Source organism: Phalangium opilio, unplaced genomic scaffold (assembly GCF_054372755.1).
Source record: "Phalangium opilio isolate 3A_F unplaced genomic scaffold, DU_Popi_V2 ptg000042l_1, whole genome shotgun sequence".
Lineage (NCBI taxonomy): Eukaryota > Metazoa > Arthropoda > Arachnida > Opiliones > Phalangiidae > Phalangium > Phalangium opilio.
The window spans coordinates 6,894,587-6,919,042 of NW_028324166.1; the positions used below are offsets into that span (position 1 = coordinate 6,894,587).

General features: G+C 36.9%; 2 protein-coding genes and 1 long non-coding RNA gene across 6 annotated transcripts in view; 1 reads left to right on the forward strand and 2 right to left on the reverse strand.

The window, feature by feature from the left end:
- Positions 1-4,824, reverse strand: part of Ctl2 (Choline transporter-like 2) — a 30,670-nt gene extending 25,846 nt beyond the window's left edge. Inside the window, exon 1 of one of the 2 annotated variants that reach the window (XM_089836712.1) lies at positions 4,658-4,824. In XM_089836712.1, the coding sequence (XP_089692838.1) occupies positions 4,658-4,697 (40 nt within the window). In that variant the 5' untranslated portion in view covers positions 4,698-4,824. Of the gene's footprint in view, positions 1-114; positions 307-4,657 lie in introns of those variants that run through there. The other variant, XM_089836714.1, reaches the window with a different exon arrangement.
- A 957-nt stretch (positions 4,825-5,781) lies between these two features.
- On the forward strand, positions 5,782-17,673 carry LOC149678753 (uncharacterized). 3 transcript variants are annotated; one of them, XM_089836715.1, is made up of 10 exons: positions 5,782-6,228; positions 15,045-15,165; positions 15,232-15,271; positions 15,352-15,428; positions 15,778-15,850; positions 15,938-16,102; positions 16,170-16,338; positions 16,493-16,710; positions 16,774-17,009; positions 17,067-17,673. In XM_089836715.1, exons 1-10 carry the CDS (start codon positions 6,177-6,179, stop codon positions 17,275-17,277), a joined length of 1,362 nt encoding a protein of 453 aa, XP_089692841.1. In that variant the 5' UTR covers positions 5,782-6,176; the 3' UTR covers positions 17,278-17,673. The 3 variants fall into 3 exon arrangements, with proteins under 3 accessions (XP_089692841.1, XP_089692843.1, XP_089692842.1); XM_089836717.1 differs by having other exon boundaries at positions 16,774-16,968; XM_089836716.1 differs by lacking the exon at positions 5,782-6,228 and adding an exon at positions 12,495-13,493.
- Positions 7,756-9,224, reverse strand: LOC149678754 (uncharacterized). Its single transcript, XR_016366146.1, has 2 exons — positions 8,508-9,224; positions 7,756-8,399 (listed from the first exon to the last, which is right to left on the reverse strand). It is a non-coding gene; the product is annotated as an uncharacterized LOC149678754 (long non-coding RNA).
- Positions 17,674-24,456: the final 6,783 nt, after the last annotated feature.

The window sequence follows — 24,456 nt, forward strand, 5'->3', positions numbered from 1 at the left end:
CCGTCAAATCAAAAACACTAAAAAATACCACAAACTATAAAAGGTACTGTACAACACTTAAAAGTGACGTACGCCTACTCAGTCTGACAAGGCTTAAGAAATATTAATACATACCAGCCTCATCCACCACCATTTTGGGTTTCATTTTTAAACAAAATGTACTCCGTTTAACACATATATTTAACACTTTGTGAAAATAATAACGTGTGAACTTCACAAATTAACTTTCCCGATTGCAACAAAATGGATTTCAAAAAATTAATCCACCTCGATCATAAAGCCGGAACCATGACTACAATACTTGCACTTTAAATTGATAAGATTAGACAAGAGTTAGCAAGCACCCAGGAGTAAATTAATCGTGTTAAAAGTGCACTAGTTTTTCATGTTGTGCCCTTAACTAATAATATCCTCATTCGAAGCGTAAAGAAAATATCGTCTACAGTGGCGCCCCTAATATGCTGGCTAATCTTCTACACACCAATTCTACCTTGAAAATGGCAGGAACCAATAAGAACTCGTTAATGTCGAGGGCGGAGCTAAAACTAGCCTTTGCTAAGCTTAGAGGGTCTGTCAACTCCACCCCTCGATTATGGGAGCATCTAGTGGCATTTGTTTAAACTAACCCTCAGCCGAGACTAGCTTTTCCTTAGTAATAATATGCAGCGGAGCCTCCGAAATGAACTGGGCCCATGCATGTCGCGAAGCGAGAATATTTTTTTAACCAATTTAGTTCGCCGTGTTTTTACGCTTGGGGGCGCTTATATTACCGTAAAATAAACAAAGTTCAACCTCGTGACCCTGTCGACTGCTTAAGTATTTGGGCCAAGGTCGCGGACTGTAAGTATACGTTTTTATTACTCTTACTAAATTATTTTAATTGAAATAATTTATTTTGTTATCATCAATACAATCTAACCGAAAGATTCAATAAAAAGTGAATAGCCCCAAAAACATTTACATTGATTTTAGGATGAAACTTTTCTCTATTATGAAAATTTTATGACTGACCCCTAAAATATCAACGATAATTTAAGGAAGACCCCTGTCACAACGGTAATATAAGCGCCATCTCGTACACATATATGGTGAAAATATTTTCCTTAACAAACTGGATATTTCCCCACATAAAATTTGACATGCATGGGCCTAGTTCATTTTGGAGGTTCCGTATGCAGGAATCATACTTTTTGATAGTTCAAGACTTGAACTTTATTAATAAAATCTTTAACAAAAGTTCTAAAATAGAACACCGCCGGGAATGAGCCAATGTTATTTCGCGTGTCTGGACCACAAATTACGCTATTAAAGGAAAAGGTCAAGTAAAATAACACTATACCTTAAAAGAACGGCCTTTTTCGAAATATAAGTGGAAAAATTTACAAATAAATGATCAATTATTACAAAATAATGAGCATTTAATTAGTCTTAAAAAAAAATCAAGGACTACTGCGCCATCCGCCATTGATTTAGTGGCGTCTGCTAAATCGAACCACTTACGCTGGTTGGTTGAAGCCTCACAGGCGGAGATAGTCTGGGGTAAGGGGTTCGATTTAACTAAAGCTATATTGGTGCAATAGTCCTGGTTTTTAATACTAATTAAATGCCAATTATTTTGTAATAAGAGATCATTTATTTATCTTTTAATATTTTCCTTTTATATTTCGAAAAAGGCTGTTATTTTCAGGTATAATTTTATGTTACCTGAACTAGCTTTTTATTCAATTCACTCCTGTGTGATGAGCTCTTACATTGGCACACGGCTATGAAACAGGTATGATTTATTTATGATACGTAATGCAATCATTTAAGGTAGTAGCGTAGCGTCGTTACTGAGTGGCGAATTAGAAATGCGGATCTGATCTTATCATCGTACGTTATCTAAATATAACTCAACGCTATAGCTAACATAAACTTTCAGATAACAATAAACGCGTTCATTATGCGGAAAACTGATTGGTGGAGAAAAACACTCAAAAGTAGATGCTTTGCGTGTGAATGATTGAGTTGTTGAAGAAAAATGATAAGAAACCAAATCTATTATAAAAAAATGGCCTGAAAAATGTACTTGTTTTGAGTTTGACAGATCTAAATAAAACATGTAGAGTACAGCTCTCTATGATTGGCTGATGATTAAATACAATTAATTCCGTCTAATTTAATTTTGAATAAAAAATAACCATTTTTAAAATTTAATCTAAATTTGCCTACAATAATATCATATCTACTTGGTATGATTACAGTTTACCTGACAGATCTGTGAATATCATGAAGCATGATAGGAAAATGCGTTTTAAAGGGAGGGTGAAGTAGAAAATCAAGTGATTTTTTATCGATTCTTCTACTAATTACAAGACCATTCTGCATAGTGAAACATTCAGGAAATACCCAGGAATGATTTTAAAATTCAAATTAGGTTCAGATTTTAAGGATAATTTTAAAGAAGGACTTCCTACCAATCGCGTAACGCCCTGCCTTTTTACTAACAAAATTCTCGTGGCACATTCCGTGTTGAATGAAATTTATCACGAGATTTGATAAAATTTGCGTGCGATGTGACAATCGTGGCGCGAGACATGGAGCGTGCCACGAGAATTTTGTTAATAAAAAGGCAAGGCGTTACGCGATTGGTCGGAAGTCCTTGTTTAAAATTATCCTTAAAAACTGAACCTAATTTGAATTTCAAAATCATTCGGATCTGGTATTTCCTGAATGTTTTCACTATGCAGACTGGTCTTAAAATTGGTAGAAGAATCGATAAAAAATTACTTGATTTTCTACTTCACCCTCCCTTTAAAGTGTTTTGAATATTAGATGGCGCCACCTGGCGTCCTACAATTCATTATATTTAAAAAATGAAATGTAATTATTATTAACTGTTGAAAAATACTATAGAATCAGTGGAATTCAAAGGCATGTCTCAGAGGACGAAGCTAATCTTAATTTGTAAGGTTAGAAGGCCAGTTAACTCAAAGACCATCTGTGTTTAATGGTCTTAAGTTAACTCCACCACTTGACTATGGGAGCATCTAGTGGCATTTATTTCAACTAAACCACAGCTGAGACTTTCTTCAAAAGAAAATCTAAAAACAGTTATTTGCAGAGGTGGACTGTGCACCTTTAAAATATGACTCTAAGATCTGTTATTGTCAATTTCTCTTCCATTGCAATCACTTTGAATTGTTAACCTTTATATGCCTGTGTTATCTTAGTACAAAGTTTAATTTGTGATAAGGTATAAAAATGGCAAGTCTAAAAATAAGTGGTGATAAACTAGTCGATGTAAAGACAGACTAGCGCAGTTTGCACAGTAAAATTATGTTTAAACCAAATTAACAGCTTAATGACGCTAACATGCAACAATCCACCTTATTGCCATAGCCAAAAGTTAGAGTTATCTCGGGCAGGCTTCGAAATAGAGTTATATTTGCTGGGGGGGGGGGGGGTGAGACGTCATTGGTTTTTCAGCCAATGAAATTAACAAGCCAACAGATGGAGTCACCTTCTGGTGGTTATAGAGCTCATGTTAAATTCTGCCTCCAAAATGGCGAATGGGCGGAGTTTAATGTCACCCTCCCCGTAACCGATATAACTCTATAAAGATTTTTTTCCAAACTGGTCTTCCAGACTAGGGACCCATAGAGTTTTGAATAATAGAGCTATCTCAGAAGCCTTAGTGTGACGTCACCCATGCTATTTTCCCATAGAACCAAACATGGTCGCCCACTGCCAAAGCTAAGCCCGTGACGTTTTACATGGGCACTTACGTTACAACTCAGATGACTCTATTAAACTAGTCCCAAAGCCCAATGCCACTTACACCATGTACTTAAGTTGGAATTATAAAAGTAAACCTTGGGACCAGTTGGGCTAGGGGTTTGAGTTAAAAAAGTGGTCCAATGAATTAATAAACTGCTTTTTGACTTGTATTATTTCGAAGCCTGAACTCGGGATTCATTGAGGTCAGTAATGATTCAAATTGCAGTGAAATTGAATAAAGGAATCCTACAGGTGTTCTCTCAACCCCTTGCATACCCTCTAGCGGATTTTCCAAGAACTAAAAGCCAGATGAGATAGGTAAGTGGGAAGGTATGCAAGGGGACTCCTGGTGCATGGGGCCTTATTTTTAAAACCATTTAGAGGATATAATAGGGACTTGGCAGTACTACGTCATGCAACGTCAGGCTACCTTCCACTAGTGCTAAAAAACATACCAGGAGGAGGGGCTTATATAGCTTTCCTTCTGTTAAAAAAACATACCATAATGGCGCTGGGGGCGGAGTTAAGCCCGAATTGCCAAGTCCCTATACCTTGACAGGGACGAACACAAGAAATTATAAGAAACCCATTAATTGCAAAAATGTTAATATGACATTTAAGGCCATAAGACAGTAACTTGACCCCTTTACTAGCATCAATCTTCAGCAAAAGCTAAAACCTTTTAGCTGGGCGGCCTGGGCCAGTTTGCGACCCCCACCCCCCCCCACCGCTGAAAAGTATGGTAGGTTTATTCATTCTCTAAATGGTAAATACTTTAATTTCTCCAATCCTATTATTTCAAAAGTAGCATTGAGCCACCATTGAACAATTAAATACCATGACAGACATAAATAGGCATACCACTAGAATAAAACTTACAGTTACGTCCAAATCTTACCATATTTGTTGTCAATAAATTCGTCGGCAACGCTAGTCATAATACGCGCCCTAGAAAACCCAGGATGTAAAAAAAAGGACCTGATTAAAAGCTTGATAAAATTACTGAGGGGTGACGGTCTTCATCTATCTATCAAAAACTTATCAAAAAATAGTCTGCTATTAAAATCAGAGTAGATATAGACCAAGTAGGGTTTTTACAGGCAGTGTTGGACCACTGTTGGTGTCAGCGTGGGAAATAAAGCGGTGGCACAGGACAAATGACCAGTTTAAATATTGCCTGGACCAGTTTATAAATTAAATCGGAGGGGGGGGGGGTTGCTGGCCCAATGTCCAGTTTTAAAAAAATCCTTATTTCCCACCCTGGTTGGTGTGTTGCTCCTTAAACTTTTGGCAACGTTCTTTCCCCAATAGTAAATGTCGCGTCACATAGCGGCGTAATATGGAATTTGTAAATGTACTCTCAAAAAATAAAAAGTATACTTTTGGTGCTGAAAACTATAAAATGTACCGAAAAAGCACTTGGGCTCAGTCTGGGAAATAGCACACTTCCTCTGGTCCATCTCCAAAACCAGGGTACGTTCAGTAACCCTCTTTGATGAAAGCGCTTACTAAGCGATGTCAGATTTCCCCTACTGTACGATTTTTCGAGTTTCCGGTTTTGACGTCATGATGCTCAGCGCTTACCCATCAAAAAAACCATCTAATCGATATGGTTTTTTTGGTGGCGTGACGTAGCGCTTGATTGTTGAACACTTGGCACTTGGCAGACGAAAATTTGGCGCTGGATTTTAAATTTAAATTCCAATGATGCTATTCCTACATTAATTGTATTAGTTTTCTTTACAAAACTACTTCCCCCCATTCAAATAGACATACTTTTCTTAAAAAAATTCATTATTTGCGAGCCTGTTAATTGAGACGAGCCATTTGAGCTTTGAGGGTAATACGTTTCCCCAAGTCCATATTTGAAAACAGCGCTAACTTCAAAATGTCACTTTACCGTTCAACAACCTTCTACGTCACTGTGACGTCTCGAGCCCATCAACCAAACATCAAGAATACAGCGATTTCCTTGAGATTTTCGTTACTGAACGTAGCCTGGGTGCTTGGACGAGTTTTTTAATTCAGAAAGTGGGGGTCACTGGTCCTCGGAACCAGTTTATTAATTGCAAATCTATAGGAGAACAAAGGTGGGGACCAGTCCTGAGACCAGTTTATTATTTAGGACACTAGGGGGTCGCTGGTCCCAAGGACTAGTTTAAAAAATGTCCTTATTTCCCTGACTTTAGGGCTGTCGAGATTTGAAAGATTTTGTTATAGCTGGATTTGGAGAAATCGTGGGAGGGGGATCATCAGACGGACCCAATAGAAGGTACGCGGACCATTGGCTCCCTGGTAAACTGAAGGAATAACCCGTCCGCTCTCGCCAATGGAATTGAGCGGAATGAGGACTAAGGAAGACTCACAACCCCAAAAAGCAATAATTTATATAAAAACACTCATCATCCAACTTCGAAATGAAACTCATACCAACAAACGATTATCGCACTTTAGCGAAAAGTATAATTGGTGAGTAAGGAGGAATTTCAGGATACGTTTCTTTACTATGTCAATACTTACTCTGATTTATAATTCCTGAATTCGGAATATTACATTGAAAGGGCGGGGATTTCGTTATAATCCTCTTCAGGCGGACAGGCTGAGGAATAAGGATTTTTTTAAACTGCCCATGTGGCCAGTAGAGCCAAAAAAGCACTTTTAAATAAAAAACTTGACATTGGCCACTTAAAATGGTGAAACATTGGATGGTTTTTAATTATTTAAGTGGCCACAGGGCCAGTGGACCCCAAAACGTTTAATTTTTAAACTGGCCCAGTTAATTTTTAAAAAGGACATTTGTCCAGGACTCCAGGGCCACCGCCTTATTTTCTCAGATCGTTTTTCAGTTGTAACTTGTTATTTTTAATTTATAATTTCGTCTGCATGACATTATGAACCAGTTTGTTAAGACTTGTGCGGCCATAAGAGTCGATTTGGCAAAATGTGAGGGGGGTAAGATTTTCAGAACTCGCACGGAGAAAATAGCTATAACCTGATTTCAGACCTAGTTTTCAAAATATATTTTAAGCTTTGATTAACGCTAACACAGGAAGATAATAAACATCAAGATCCTATATCCGACTTTTAGCCATAGCCTCTAGTTCTGGAAGTTGTGACACCGAGCTCGCATGAATTGGCCATATGTCTAATCAGCGCCACTAGCGGATGGTCTGAAAACTACTCCCATAGAGTCTAGGTATATTTAAGCGGGTTTGCAGAATTTCCGACAGATGGCGCGGCGTTCGAGCCACCTGGCGGAAATTCTGCAAACCCGCTTAAATATACCTAGACTCTATGGGAGTAGTTTTCAGACCATCCGCTAGTGGCGCTGATTAGACATATGGCCAATTGAGAGAAAAAATTCTAAAATCTCGGCGCCGCCACGACCGAGAACGAACTTTTGAAGCAGCGCTCCACAGCGGTGGAGAGTGAAGTAACATAGGCGGGGCTAATTTTAGGCTGAGCATGGAGGAATCATCCACGTTGATGGTTTTTACATTTTTTACGGCGACGGTGTATTGTGTCGCGTGCTAATGTTTTTTAAAGACGGTATTTAATTAAACATTATGGATAAATTCGTAGCCTTATCGCTAAGGAGATTAGAGATAAAGCAAAATTTCACACTAGTAAAGTAAGTTAGGGAAATTGAATTTTCTTGTAAATGTTGAAAGGTTATATTGTAGATAGAATGTTCCGCTTCATTAATATTCAGACTCATTTAATTAAACCTAATGGCAAAAATATCGAGTTCTATATCAACAAACTTGTTGATCCAGTGAAAAAAAAATCATCCAATGGGATAAAGAAACGCTAGGCTAGGCAGTACAATTTTGTATTGAAGTTGAGGTGATAAATGATACGGAGAGAGTATAGGATTTCATTAAAGGGAGACAGACAAACACTATTGCCATAGGAGTAGCAGCCATTTCTCTACTTAGAGGCATGATAAACTTATGATAGCACAGATACAATTTGAATGGTCAATAAAAATAAAAATTGCATTTTCAAATCTAAAATGTCATAGTTTATTTTAACAAGTCACGTAAACACAATTTCCATATTAACTTGGTGTGGTTGGGGGTTGGTAGGGTTTGTTAGTTTCGCAGGTGCATTATTCATGTTTTCAAATATTCGAGATGGACAACGATAAGGGTACATTAAATTCTTACCACACATAGCCAAAAAGGTATTATCGTCTATCACAACCTCCACACACAAACAACAAACAGATCATAATCGTAGAAGGCAGTATGTTTTCCACACACGTAGCTTAAAACCAATTGAAGGGTCAGGAAAAGATTTCAACGACAACTATAACAATAAAAAAGACAGCAACCCTGCCTTTATAAATAGTAATTTTTCCGCCTGAGAACGGATCCCTAATTCTAGCTACTGCGCCCCTATCCGCCCTCGTTAAACAAAAAAACCCGGAGTTTAGAGAAAATATTTCAATTTGAAACGCCTTCAACAAATGGAATTCGATACAGGTGTCCATCAAATTAACATAAATTTTAAGGGTTGCCGCATACAACCGGGTGAATTCTCCGAAGATGTCAATGTTGTTTCATTCCCAATACTTCCAAGACCAGGAAGCGGTTGTTTTCATAAATCAGGTTCCGACAAACTTGTTTTACGTCCATCTAAAGTCAGGAAAACTTCTGTAAACTCATAGGCCTATAATAGCGCAAATGTACTTTCTTTCGCAATTTCTTTAGCAATATGAGCACCAAGGTGATAGCGGATCTTACTTTAGTCTGTTCCTAACCACGCTTGTATTTCTTGTACCCGGTGCCACGAACACACACACACACACACCCAAAACGTCGATCGCAAAGCTAGGTCTGGTTACATAACCACACCTAGCAAAAATGAGTCAATTATAGGCATACGCCAAAGATATTCCAAGCTAAATTTGAAGTTAAAAATATAATTTTTGAAGTAAAATTCTAGTTTCTGATATCGAGTTTTCTCCTCAAAGTTCAAACGTTCAATTTTAATGAAGGCTTGAAAGCATTAAGTTAAACCCGAACGCAAATATTAATGAACTAATTCCATTAGGAGAGCGAGTACTTAACTAAGTTTGTTTGAAAAATCATCCAACCGTAATATCATTTAAATGTTATGTAATATGAACCTGCCTCTAATAGAATTTAATCTTGGAAAGGGCAAATATTCCCGTGGCAAAGTAATTCTCTTCCATGTCCAATTCTACCCAATCTGGGTTTTATGAAACTTTCAGAAATATTGAACAGATTTTCCGGGTTTAAGGCGTCGTTTAATAATAATTGTGGAAGTTAATCAATTTTCAATGTCGCGTCAAGCTTTGTGATTTCGCCTAATTATTCCGCGATTCCTTTTAAACCCCAGCAACAGTTTAGTAAGCGGGAGTCGGTGGTTAACAGTAAGAGTGGTTCAAGCGCTCTCGATGACGCGTTGCACTAAAAATCAGCCATGGAACGAGTCGAGAATTACTTGATGCCATAATTGTACTTAAAAAAAAATATTCTTTCAACTCTCTCAAACTATTATCGATCATAGGTTTGTTACTTCTGTCTTCACCTTATCCTTAACGTTCTGCGTACATTTATGCTAAATTAATTGTCGCCTATCAAATACAGAACGTCGATTTCCCGGAATAATAGTAAAATTGCGTAAAACCGCGCCCTAGAAGCATTTCTAGACGCTAACTTAAATCAAATATTATAGCGTTTTAAAATACTAACACTTAACCGAGTAGAAGTCGAATTAAAAGTCAAAACAAAAAACTTTTACTTCATTCTGTTTTAGTGTAGAGAGTTTAAGCGTTTTCTTTGTACTTTACTAAGTTTAAACACACTCTTTTCCCAATGCATAACAAAATAAACCATCGGAAATCTATCAGTAACTCTTCACAGTCTTCGAAGGTTTCGCATTGCACTCGCTAAGCAAACCTTGGTTTATTTTATCGAATGTTCTTTTCAAAGGCGCTATATCACTAAGCAAAACCTGACTTATATTATTCGCCTCTAAAGTCGATGAAGAACCGGCCAATCATAATGAGCACAGTGCTTTTGAATGGTGTACGTAATATGAATTTACCATACAATCTTAGAAAAGATAAATATTCCAGTAGAAAACCTATGTTTCCCACGTTTAACATTCGCGTGTTCGACTTTTCTAACTTTTTTTCATTACAAAATGCTATGATTAGACTTTCGTGGTCGGACTCCAGTTAACTCTTACAATGAAACAAACTTAATGATTTCTTTAAGTTGCCATATTACCCTTTGTTGAGAAAATAGTGGTTAGCAGAAAGCGTAGCGAAGATTTCCAGCAACAGTACCGCGCCCTTGCAAGTCTTTTCTCAGCGCTAGCTTAAACCAACAATTATAGCCTCTTGCTAAATAATAACACTTTACCGGATAGAAGTGAATTAAAAGTGACCAAAAAATTATTGCTTTTACTTCATTCTGTTTGAGTTGAGCGTTTACATTCTACCTTCCTACAATTAAACTCACTCGCTTAGGTTAAGTTAAGTTAAGTTAAGTTCAGCTAGCTAATTGGACCAAGTCATCTTGCGACTTATTGCCACTTATCTAACGCCTTACAATGCATAGAGGGGTGGTGGCTAGCCCCTATGCCACAGCTAACCGACAGCGCCCTATACTAACTATTACCGTTAACCTCTGCAAGTCCGAGACGTGACAGAGTAAACAATCGCAAATCTATGATCAGCAACTCTTTACAGCTTTCGAATCTTTCGCTTTGAATACTTGCTAGTATTATCGTGGAATCGAAAATGACAATGAACCCATTCGAATTTCTTGGAAATAACCGATATTTTAAATACAGGTAATATTTTCAATTTTCAAATACAATATGCTGTCGTCGATTTGAAAAGTAAAATGTTTTTATAGGTACGCGAAAGAAACTCCAATAAACGCGACGACAATTAAGGTGAGTCTGTCAACATCCATTTGGTGGCGTGTCTAGCAGAATGGCGTTTCTTAATTGAAATTATACTTTTATTGTCAGGAATCGTGGGAAATGGAGCGAGGAGGGGCAACTTACAATTTCGTAGCGGAATACATAAAACGATCCCTAAACCTGAAGTATTTTTCACATTACTTTAAATTTGTTAATTGGGCCGAGCGAGAAAGAATCAGTAGCGTCGCTAGGGTTTGAAATTTGGGGGGGGGGGCTAAATCTGGGCAAACTATTTGAAAGTTATTATAAGAACTTAATATAAAAAATAGACCCAACCAACAAATAAACAAGTTGGGATAGGATCACGTGACTAACAAAGTTGACTGTAGCAGTCTGGGAAATAAGGATATTTTTCAAACTAGTCCTTGGGACCAGTGACCCCCTAGTCCCCGAAATAATTAACTGGTCTCCGGACTGGTCCCAGCCATTGTTCTATAGATTTGCAATTAGTAAACTGGTCCTGAGGGCCAGTAACCCCCACTTCTTGAATTAAAAAACTAGTCCAAGCAATTAATAAACTGGTTTTGGACCAGTGAACGTGTGCTATTTCCCAGACTGGACTGTAGTTGAGCAACGAAAATAAATCTCCTATTTATCTGATTGGATTAGAGTCTGACTCTTGGGGTAAAACAGGTTCTGCGCATGTCAAAATCAAGCCAATCAGGTAATCCCTTTCTCGCCTCAAAACCTGAGAACGAGATCTGAGCCGTTATAAAAATTGAAAAGATTTGTCGGTTGGGTCTATTGCATAATGGGTTCATTGGAAAATGTGTAGACCTTTATAACTATCCGTAAATTTGTGTCAACGTGAAATTATTCGTATTTTAAAGATATACAACCTTTTACTGATAAAGACTACGGAACCGATTATAAAGGATTTTCACTCGTCTTAGGTTTATTTTTAGTTTTGGTTAGCTTTTAGTCCACACTATTGACACTCCCTTCGAAAGAACATAAAACATTTTACTTGTCTCCATCTGTTCTTTTCTTATTTTACTGTTTGATATTGAAATTTTTTTATATTGCTACAGAATTTTAGGTGGCTAATAGGAATTTTTGGTAGGGTTTACGGATTATTTTGGGGGGGCTAAGTTTGGAATTTGGGGGGGCTATAGCCCCCCCCCCAAAAAGGCCTAGCGACGCCACTGGAAAGAATTGCGCTGTAAACGTTCCATAGTCGTTAGGTCAAATGTGTGCGCGAATGTTCGAGAATTTTACTAAATTCTTTGCCTCCTTCGACTCGATCAATTTGGAACTTTTGACCATTAATCGAGAAGGCTTTATTTATATGTTAAAAATCCGGAAAAATCAAATAGGGATAGGGTTTGATCTATTTTTGAAATCGTAGTCAAAAACCATGATTCCCACAACCAACCAAATTCTGTCTCTCGGAAAGGAATATTAGCCAACTTGTGGACTCCTCATTGTAATTTAATTTCGTCGATGATTTATAGGGTATCTTTCGAAGAGCATAAACTTGACTTTTTGAATCTTGAAAAAGTACACAATGAACCTGATGATTTCAATGTAAGTGAAACTGAAAGAAAAATCAGACTGAATTAAATTACACACATTTAACAAAGTTTGAATGATCCTACTAAACTCTGGTTATAGGAATCAAATATTTTCATGATTCCCTTTCCACTCTCGACTTTCTATGGTCAACAGGAACATTTCATTCCGTCTTCGGTGTTTGAAACTGCCAGGATGATTATCGTGTCAGCCGCCCCGAAAAGAGTCTTGTCCACTTCGAGTACTTAACTAAGTTTGTTTGAAAAATCATCCAACCGTAATATCATTTAAATGTTATGTAATATGAACCTGCCTCTAATAGAATTTAATCTTGGAAAGGGCAAATATTCCCGTGGCAAAGTAATTCTCTTCCATGTCCAATTCTACCCAATCTGGGTTTTATGAAACTTTCAGAAATATTGAACAGATTTTCCGGGTTTAAGGCGTCGTTTAATAATAATTGTGGAAGTTAATCAATTTTCAATGTCGCGTCAAGCTTTGTGATTTCGCCTAATTATTCCGCGATTCCTTTTAAACCCCAGCAACAGTTTAGTAAGCGGGAGTCGGTGGTTAACAGTAAGAGTGGTTCAAGCGCTCTCGATGACGCGTTGCACTAAAAATCAGCCATGGAACGAGTCGAGAATTACTTGATGCCATAATTGTACTTAAAAAAAAATATTCTTTCAACTCTCTCAAACTATTATCGATCATAGGTTTGTTACTTCTGTCTTCGCCTTATCCTTAACGTTTTGCCTACATTTATGCTAAATTAATTGTCGCTTATCAAATACAGAACGTCGATTTCCCGGAATAATAGTAAAATTGCGTAAAACCGCGCCCTAGAAGCATTTCTAGACGCTAACTTAAATCAAATATTATAACGTTTTAAAATACTAACACTTAACCGATTAGAAGTCGAATTAAAAGTCAAAACAAAAACTTTTACTTCATTCTGTTTTAGTGTAGAGAGTTTAAGCGTTTACTTTGTACTTTACTAAGATTAAACACACTGTTTTCCCAATGCATAACAAAATAAATCATCGGAAATCTATCAGTAACTCTTCACAGTCTTCGAAGGTTTCGCATTACAATCGCTAAGCAAACTTTGGTTTTTTTTATCGAATGTTCTTTTCAAAGTTCAAAAAGGAAATCGTACCAAGGCTTTATATCATTAAGTGAAACCTGACCTATATTATTTGCCTCTAAACTCGACGAAGAACCGGCCAATCATAATGAGCACAGTGCTTTTGAATGGTGTACGTAATATGAGTTTACCATACAATCTTAGAAAAGATAAATATTCCAGTAGAAAACCTGTGTTTTCCACGTTTAACATTCACGTGTTCGACTTTTCTAACTCTGAGTTTATTTCATAACAAAAATGCTATGATTAGACTTTCGTGGTCGGACTCCAGTTAACTTTTACAATGAAACAAACTTAATGATTTCTTTAAGTTGTCATACTACCCTTTTTTGAGAAAATAGAAGTGGTTAGCAGAAAGCGTATGCGAAGATTTCCAGCAACCAACCCTAGCGTATAACCACACCCTTGCAAGTCTTTTCTCAACGCTAACTTAAACCAACAATTATAGCCTCTTGCTAAATAATAACACTTTACCGGATAGAAGTGAATTAAAAGTGACAAAAAAAATCCTTTTACTTCATTCTGTTTGAGTTGAGCGTTTACATTCTACCTTCCTACGATTAAACTCACTCGTTTTCGGGGGGTTCCCATTCAACCGAATCTCATTGGACAGAATCGCATTCGTCAGAAAATGTTTGGCTAGAATTTTAAAATTTAGCCCAACGGCGGGTTTCAATTGAGGTGGAATATTTTATAACATTTTTATAGTCAGTTTAGGTTAGGTTTGGTTGTAATTGGTTTATTGATAGGTTATAGGTTTGGTTAGGTTAGGTTTGTAATATTTTTTATAAATCATTTAACTATGGTACGCCTTTTCCAAAATATCCATGTTTAGCTTCATTGACTTCTCAAATAATATGCCTTTTCCAAAACATTACTGTTATGTTAGGTTAGGTTTGGGTTGGTTAAGTTAGGTTAGTAATATTTTATAAATCATTTAACTATGGTACGCCTTTTCCAAAATATTCATGTTTAGCTTCATTGACATCTCAAATAATATGCCTTTTCCAAAACATTACACTGTTATGTTATGTTAGGTTAGGTTAGGTTTGGTTTGGTTTGGTTTGGTTTGGTTTGGTTTGGTTAAGTTAGGTTAATAATATTTTACAAATCATTTAACTATGCTACGCCTTTTCCAAAATATTTATGTTTAGCTTCATTGACTTCTCAAATAATATGCCTTTTCCAAAACATTACTGTTATGTTAGGTTAGGTTTGGTTTGGTTAAGTTAGGTTAGTAATATTTTATAAAACTTTTAACTATGGTACGCCTTTTCCAAAATATTCATGTTTAGCTTCTTGACTTCTCAAATAATATGCCTTTTCCAAAACATTGTTATGTTAGGTTAGGTTTGGTTAGGTTTATTGTAACCTGTGTATTATTGCTCAATTTCTTTGACCATTATTTTATTATAAGTCAAAAAAATTGTTTGCTTGCAAAGATGCAATCTTTGCGCTCTGCGCTCCCGGGAATTAAATTCATTTTAGTTCCATCGGGTGTATGTGCGCATGCATTCTTCTCCCAATGGATCGAATCCGAAACCCGGAGAAGTGCGGGTTTTCGGTTGATTGGGACTGGTTTCGCCCGAATGCGATTCGGTCCAATGGGGCAGAGCCCTTGTTTTCAGCGACATGACAGAGTAAACAATCGCAAATCTATCAGCAACTCTTTACAGCTTTCGAATCTTTCGCTTTGAATACTTAATTGCTAGGATTATCGTGGAATCCAAAATGACAATGAACCCATTCGAATTTCTTGGAAATAACCGATATTTTAAATACAGGTAATATTTTCAATTTTCAAATACAATATGCTGTCGTCGATTTGAAAAGTAAAATGTTTCTTATAGGTACGCAAAAGAAACTCCAATAAACGCGACGACAATTACGGTGAGTATATGTCAACATCCATTTGGTGGCGTGTCTCGCAGAATGGCGTTTCTTAATTGAAATTATACTTTTATTGTCAGGAATCGTGGGAAATGGAGCGAGGAGGGGCAACTTACAATTTCGTAGCGGAATACATAAAACGATCCCTAAACCTGAAGTATTTTTCACATTACTTTAAATTTGTTAATTGGGCCGAGCGCGAAAGAATTGCGCTGTAAACGTTCCATAGTCGTTAGGTCAAATGTGTGCGCGAATGTTCGAGAATTTTACTAAATTCTTTGCCTCCTTCGACTCGATCAATTTGGAACTTTTGACCATTAATCGAGAAGGCTTTATTTATATGTTAAAAATCCGGAAAAATCAAATAGGGATAGGGTTTGATCTATTTTTGAAATCGTAGTCAAAAACCATGATTCCCACAACCAACCAAATTCTGTCTCTCGGAAAGGAATATTAGCCAACTTGTGGACTCCTCATTGTAATTTAATTTCGTCGATGATTTATAGGGTATCTTTCGAAGAGCATAAACTTGACTTTTTGAATCTTGAAAAAGTACACAATGAACCTGATGATTTGAATGTAAGTGAAACTGAAAGAAAAATCAGACTGAATTAAATTACACACATTTAACAAAGTTTGAATGATCCTACTAAACTCTGGTTATAGGAATCAAATATTTTCATGATTCCCTTTCCACTCTCGACTTTCTATGGTCAACAGGAACATTTCATTCCGTCTTCGGTGTTTGAAACTGCCAGGATGATTATCGTGTCAGCCGCCCCGAAAAGAGTCTTGTCCACTTCCTTGTCCTTCTTAAATATGGACACTCCAGTAAATTTTGCTCATTTACATTCCTATGACTACCCAATTCATTGAAATCTATTCTCGGTTCAATTAGGTGGTGATTTTAATTGTGACCACTTTGGTCATTCTGTCACTTTTGCTCGTCATTCACTCCGTCGTAACCAACAAATACAAATCAGTGCCCACCAAGAAAGTTGTCAATAAAATGGCCCGAGAAACCCTGGGAAATGTTTGGGACAACGCGTCGCTCTTGTGCGCCGAACGTAAGTGATTAACCGCTCGCTTACATTTGAAAATAATCTTTCCCATTACGTCAAATCTAAGTGCGAGTCAGTTTCCACAATCTATTTAGCGGAGATTGCATTACCATAACGAAAAAGGGGTAGCACTATAATCAAACATAATTACGTTCCACAGCTATTCCATCCATTTTGCCGCACATTACTTGTCGTCTGCTCGCTGCGTCGTGGCTGATCGGAGTGACTTTCATTCTGTTCTTCTTGGGTTGTTTCTTGCGGACAGAGTTCACGACGGAAAGTTACAATCGCATCGACACCCTCTTGGACTTGATCAAATCGGGAATTCCACCCACCATGTTCAAAGAAACCAGAACTCTCGAGTATCTGAAAATATTGGTAAATAGGCGTTGTCGTGTTAAGTTATTCAATTCTTCCGAAGTCACTGTTGCGTATCTGTAGGCAACGCAGGACCCAGTTGTTAAGGAATGGCTAGACGCACTCGACAAAGACAATATTTTCACCAGTCCTGCGGAATATCTAACCCTCGATGGATACATTCCAATACTTTCTGGAGAAAAAGCTCTGATCACTAGAGACACTTTTCTGGTTTGGATCTTGGGAGAATTCTTGACATCTGATCCAGAGAATAAAGAAGTATTTCTCAGCAATGGAGGGCTCTACTTTTCCCAACTGATGTCAGTATGCATTTGATCATAAAATGATTAATGAATTTGATGAACGTTCTATTGCAGCATGGAACCATTATTCGAAACTCAGGCGTTGGACTATCTGGATCTCGAGGTGCGTCACTTATTTGGACAGGTCACTTGGAAGACACCCATGAAAAGCGCGGCTGATTTGGACCTGAGTAGCGTTAGCGTTCCCTTCTACTTACTTCTCATGCTGTTGTCAGGAACAGTAGCCGTGGTCACAACCGAAATATTCTTCAACGGATTTGCTTAAACATAAAATACGTCGCGAGACGAAATTGAATGCTTCGAAAATTTTCAAAATATTTTGCTCTTCAATCAAACACACGAACAACAAAATGGCTCCTTTCAACCTCACTTCAAAAGTTCCCTTTAACTTATAGGTCATAATTATATACTATGATAATTATGTTAAACACAATTGCAATCGAATATGAAATTAATTAGCATTACAATACAAATTAAATGTCTTAACCGTCAAAAATATAAATAGTCATGGTTTTGATATAACGTCATTATGACAGTTTTGAAATAAAGACAAAAAGAACAGTTGTATTTTACCGGTCGCAGATTGAAAAAAGCACATGTTGAATTTTAATTTCTTTGGAAACGGTAGATGCAAATAAAAATTGCTTTTTCAAATCTAAAACGTGATCGTTGATTTTAAAATAAGAGCTAATTGTAAGCATACGACAAAGACATTCCAAGCTAAATTGGAAATTAAAATACACTTCATTTTACAAGAGTGAAGAAAAATTTTAGTTTCTGATATTGATTTTTCTTCATAACATCAAATGGCCCTATTGTTCTTAACTTTTCCTCATCGAGCTGCCAATTTTTATCTCAATATCCTGGAATATGTTTCTTCTTTGAAAGAATACTCAATCAATAAAGTCTATTTTGTGATCCGAGCACAAGCACAATGAGGTGCCCCCCCTCCCCTCAACGCACCTATTTTCAAAAAGTGCTTGGAAACTTTGGCCTAACAGTCAACGTTGGGAACATTGGAATACAAACGCTCGACCTAAGAAAGTTCTGGTTTCTTGAATAGATTTCTCTCCTCAAAGTTCAAACATTAAATTTTAACGAAGGTTTGAAAGCATGAAGTTTAATCGAGCTCTAACTAAATCCATTAAGAGAATAAGTAAACGAAGTGTTTAACTAACTTTATTTGAAAAATCATCCAACCGTAATATCATTTAACTGGCGTGTAATACGAACCTGCTTCTAATAGAATACAGTCAGTAGCGCCGCCAGGATTATTTCTCGCGTAGGCACAGCATGATCTAGAGGCCCCCTCCCTTTTGTTTTGAAAATTTATCGTGCATAATTTTGGAATATGTTTCAGGATTTTGACGAATATCTCCAGATTTAAGTATTTCCTTTTTTGTGAGATTATTAAGAGTACGGAGTTTTTGGCAACCGTGTCCTAGCGACCCTTCTTATAAATTTAGTGAAAGAATGAAATTCTTCTTTTCGAAGCTTTTCCGAATTCATGAACCACTAAGATAGGATAGTCTCTTATTTAGTTAGATTTATCTCGGTTAATTAAAGTATGGCCAGTCTGATAACCTCTCCTCCCCCATTGTAGTACGTAATCGTGTTCCAATTCTATTCAGGGAACTGAAACTTCTTTCTTAAACTGTATTGGCTACGGGAATACACAAAACAACAATATAATATTTTACTAGATCCCGAAAGCCATCTTTCATTGGCAATAAATACTCGTAACTGGAAGCTCTCACATGAGCGATTCCCGTATGAGTGGATTTCATAATAGCGGTCCTCATACAGCAGTTCAATAAATAGCGGTTTCCCGAAATGGCAGTTTACCCGTTACAGCAGTTACCGATACAGCGGTTCTCGTAAACGCAGCGTACCATTACAGCAGTTCTTTGAAGAGCAGTAAAACAGATATGCGAAAAACGATAGTTGTTTATTATGGTGTAAGCTTAGCTGGCCCAGCTGGGTTAAATGAACTCAAATTGAACTAGTTTAGATATGGATAATTTGGTTAGGTTAAAGTTGACTATTTCAACTAAACAGTATTAAATCAGGTTAGGTTGGGTTTTTAAGTTTTGTTTCGTTTGGTTAGACTTAGGTTAGTAATATTTTGGAAACAATGTTACGACTTTTCCAAAGTATTGCTGTTTATCTTCATTGACTTACTTCCCAAATAATAACATGCCTTTTCCAAAAAATTACTGTTTACTGATTGCAATTATCTACTTTCGAAATAAAATAAGCTTTCTCGAATTATTTTTCTCTACTGGTATGAGAAATGTAAACTGATACAGCCTAAGAATAGTACAATATTTAAGTGTACTTCAAAAAAATTCGAAAACACGATCAGTTCACACAGTAGGTCACATAACTGATTAAATGATGTCAGAAAAACGTAGTTTTTGAAACCAACGAATATAACTGTATTGTTAAGAAATGCTCGAAACTCAACACAACCACCGCTATTTCTAAAACAGCAGTTTTGAACAACGCCGCTGTTTTTTGGAATTGCGGTTGGTATTTCGAGAACTGCTCTACCGGGAACTGATCATACAAGGTACACCCAAAAAAAGTTACTCTCGTTTAATCTTGGGTGTTCTTGATACTAGTTTAGAGTTGGAAAATTTTATTCCTCTCCGCGACGCATGCCGCCTACCTTTTTTAGGTAGGGAGGGGAATTTTCGACTAGTGTCCTTTCTAGTTTCTATGCAAGAAAGGTGTAGCCTGGGGGTCAAAGGTCAACACTTTAGCGGGGGATCTTGTTCTTTAGAATATAAAGAAAACTGGTTTTGAAAATGCTCTCTTGTACTTTACAACAGCATAGTGTAGCGAATATGTCAAACAGTTGTGTGATGTGGTGTTAGATTTTTACAGATAGAAATATAAACTATAAAATTTTGTTTGAAGGCCTCTATAGGCACGTTTTTAAAAATTTGGAGGCCCTCCAAGTAGTCGAAAATTATCCAACGTAGGCACGTGCCTACCCGTGCCTACTGCTGGCGGCGCGACTGAATACAGTCTTGGAAAGGGCAAATATTCCCGTAGCAAAGTATTTCTCTTCTATGTCCAATTCTACCCAATCTCGGTTCTATAAAGTTTTCAGAAATTTCCGGGTTTAAGGCGTCGTTTCGTGGTAATAATAGAAACTAATTCAATTCTTGTACCCGATGCCACGAACACACACACACAAAACATCATCGCAAAGCTAGGTCTGGTTACATAACCACACCTAGCAAAAATGAGTCAATTATAGGCATACGCCAAAGATATTCCAAGCTAAATTTGCAGTTAAAAATATAATTAATTTTGAAAGTAAAATTCTAGTTTCTGATATCGAGTTTTCTCCTCAAAGTTCAAACGTTAATGAAGGCTTGAAAGCAAAGTTAAACCCGAACGCTATTATTAATGAACTAATTCCATTAGGAGAGCGAGTGCTTAACTAACTTTGTTTGAAAAATCATCCAACCGTAATATCATTTAAAAGGGCGTGTAATATGAGCCTGCTTCAAATAGATTTCATTCTTAGAAAGGGTAAATATTGCAATTCTCTTCCATGTTCAATTCTACCCAATCTGGGTTTTATGAAACTTTCAGAAATATTGAGCAGATTTTCCGTGTTTAAGGCGTCGTTTAATAATAATTATGGAAATTAAATAAATTTCAATGTCAACTAGGGTAAAATATTCTTTCAACTCTCGATTATAGATTTGATTATAGGTTTGTTACTTTTGTCCTCACCTTATCCTTAACTTTCTGGCTATATTTATGCCCAATTAATTGGCGCCTATCAAATAGAGAACATAGATTTCCCGCAACAATAGTACACTAGCTTAAAACCGCGCCCTTGGAAGTTTTTTCTCGACGCTATCTTAAACCAACAATTACAGCCTTTTACTAAATACTAACACTCTACCGGCTAGGATTGAATTAAAAGTGAAACAAAAAACTTCTACTTCATTTCTGTTTGAGTTCAGCGCTTACTTTCCACTTTACTACGATTAAATACTCTCGTTTTCCTCGGCAGGACAGAAAAAAAAATCGCCAAATCTATCAGCAACACGTTACAGTCTTCGAAGGTTTCATATCGATTACTCGCTAGGATTTAAGAAGAACCCAAAATGACAATGAACCTATTTGAATTTCTTGGAAATAACCGATATTTTAAATACAGGTAATATTTTGCATTTTCAAATCGTAATGTTGTCGTCGTTTAGAAAAACAACTTCTTTTTATAGGTGCGCCCAAGAAACTCCAGTAAACGTGACGACAATTGCGGTGAGTTTATGTCAACATTCATTTGGTGGCGTGTCTCGAAAAATGCAATCTCTTCATGGAAATTATACTTTTAATATTTTTTTGTCAGGAATCGCGCAGGGACATCAAAGTCCCGGACCCCCTTCCACAGGACGGAGGGGGGGTATGAAAGAAGAGGTGGGAGGGTCATATCGACAGAGGTAAAAAGGAATTACTTATTTTTCGCCGTACCCGTCAGCAACGTCATCAAAACGTAGTTCAAGTGAGCCAATAAGATAATTTAACCTTTTCGTTACGTGTTGGAGGGAGGGGCTTTATACTGGGCTATGAGTCGGACTGAAGTAAATACTAACCGTTCTCCATTCCTACTTCTAAAATTCAATCTATCCCTGATTCCACTTTGTATAAAGAACAAATAATATTTCCAAAAACATCTACAAAACAATTAAATATAGCGGCCAAATATGGATTTCTACTAAGTATCTTTAGGGTAACCGTTCCAACGACGCATTTACTCTTTCGTAACATATTTGTTTTCTTTAATATCTTCCAGTATACCTTTTCAGCCAACCCCAAGTGCGTGTGAAGTTGGATCGATATTATAAATATAAAAGATACTTAACCCATAACGGAAATAATGATTTAACATAATTATACACGAGTCAATATTTAATTAAGAGTGCGAACGAAATATATCGTGATAAAAAAAGAATAGATAAATAATAAAACGTTTGGGTTCAATAGCGTTCCTAAATTTAGTTTTTGGTAACGTGCACTATGCGTTTTTAAGGCTGTTGTTGGTACGAATGGTACACATTTAGTCTTGAAACAACTTTTGTCGGTCTCTCAAATAGGCATGTAAGGTCCTGAAAATCATCCTATCCTCATACGCCCGTTGGATTTAGTGTAATTGAAAGATCATTCAACATGATTGATATGCGGTTCGGAGTAGTCGAGGTAAGAGTATTTAGTCAATGACAAAAGCATCTTTCAACTCGGTTCTGAAACTATGAATAAAGATTCTTCTTGAAAGACTAAAATGGTTGCTCTAAACTTTGCTTTTATTATAGGAAACTGAGGAATTTGAGATCACCAAATATTTCTTCACTTCGATGACGGAGTTTTTCCGTAAAAGATTTAACATTAGGTGAAAATCTATTACACTTCATCTTAAGACGTTGTATGAATAATATATAAACGTTATTCAAAGTGTCGAAATCGTGTCCATACCTTTGGAAGTTCTACAGAAGTTTCGAAATCGGAGTGATTTACCAACGGTAATTTTCAGAATTTCAATCTCGCGCAACAACGTGGCAGGCGCTGCAGGCCTTCCACGAACCACTTGCTAATATTTGCACGTAGAGTAATTAAATCCTAAATTGAGAATTAATCCATTACCTAATATTATGATTTGATATGAACCAATTCTGGATAAGAAATCTTTAAAAAGAAAAAAAAAGAACTTCAGGTAAATTTTGGGCTCTCTCATTTGAGTCGCCTTGAATCTATAAAAATCTCTGCACTCCAACCATAGATTACTTAAACAAATGGCATATGCTTCTACAGCTCTAAATTGATCAGTGAAAGAAGTAAGATATGGTTTTCTTTTCTTTTATCAGGAAATAGACCTGATGTTTTTTCCTTTCCAAATCGATACTTTGTATTCCCCGGAGATGAAATGGCGAATGACGAGCGTTTGCGATTCAGCTTCCACCTTTATCGTCTCTTCAATCCCGAAAATGACCAAGAAACCATCTCTCTCTTTCCTCAACATGGAAGGACAAGTAACATAAACTTATCCGTATAAACAAAGGAAATGCAATAACAATTTGTTTCAACATTAACTGCAGTTCTCGATAACTTGGGCAGTGAGTCTGTTGGCAGTTTCCATTATCTTGGCTATGGCCACGCCCAAAAAGGGCCGAACGTTCGTCATGACTTTTTTCGAAATGATCTGGAATAATTTACTCCTCTTTTTCTTCGAACGTAAGCTTCTCCGAATTTAAATGGTGTAATAAATCCATACTTGCAATTCTGGGCACAGCGTACAACCGCGTCAAGAAAGCCATCACTTGGCGTCTGGCAGCCATGTCCTGGTTGATCGCGACCACATTCATTTTCTTCGAAATATCAGCCAAGTTGAAATCGGATTTCACCGAGAAGAACTACGATACTGTGGATACCGTCGACCAACTCGTCAAACAGGGTTTTCACAACGTCATGTTCTGGGACGGCACTGACGAATTAGTATCTTTTCAACGAAAAGTAAGTGCAGAAATATACCAACCGATCGGCAATTGAACACCAGTAAGTAAACATTTTTCTTTGCTTCTAAAATTTCTGGATGGTTTAAATAGAACAATAAATCTCGTTTCTAGGCCAAAGTGTCCATCCCGAGAAGCTCAATACTTCCGATTGAGAACGGGGTTTTCGGAGACGAGTTCGTCAACGTATCAAGAAACGTCGGGGACAACAGGAGGTTCATGGTCGTTGGGACACTGATAATACAATTTCTTTTGATTGAAAATCAACACATGGAAAATAAAATAAATTATGCAAACAAATTCTACTTCTCGCCGTCCATAGACAATCAGCTTTTGTCTTTTGCGGTTTCCTACAATTTTTCCCAATCAAAGTTCATGGAGAAAGTTAACCTGATGTAAGACAAAAGAATCAGAGATTCTTCAGTCACCGTGTAATTAATAACACATTAATCTTCATTTCAGGATAGAGTTAACCATGGAAAACGACCTCTTTTTCCATCATCTCTACAAAGCGCGATACTCGATGGATCTCATCGAATGGAAACAGCCAGTGGACGATTTTTCAACAATATCTGTTAAGGAAATCGAAAGCCTTCTTTCCCTGTACTACGTGGGAAACGTCATCGCGGTATTGGCTTTAATATTGGAATATGCCATTTGGCTTCTGATTTTTGTGAAGAAGTCGAAAACAGATAGAAGAGTCTCAAGACGACATCCCCATAGAGTTAATATATAATCTGCTTTACAGCAACTGAAGATAATTCAAAACTGTTAATAAAAAGGTTTTGTATGCTGAAAGCTATGATACTGTTACTAAAAAACATACAGACAATTTAAGCCGGGTCTTTCTTATAATAAGTTTGAGTTCAAACTGACCCTAATTTTTAAATGACAACTTTTAGGATAGGCTA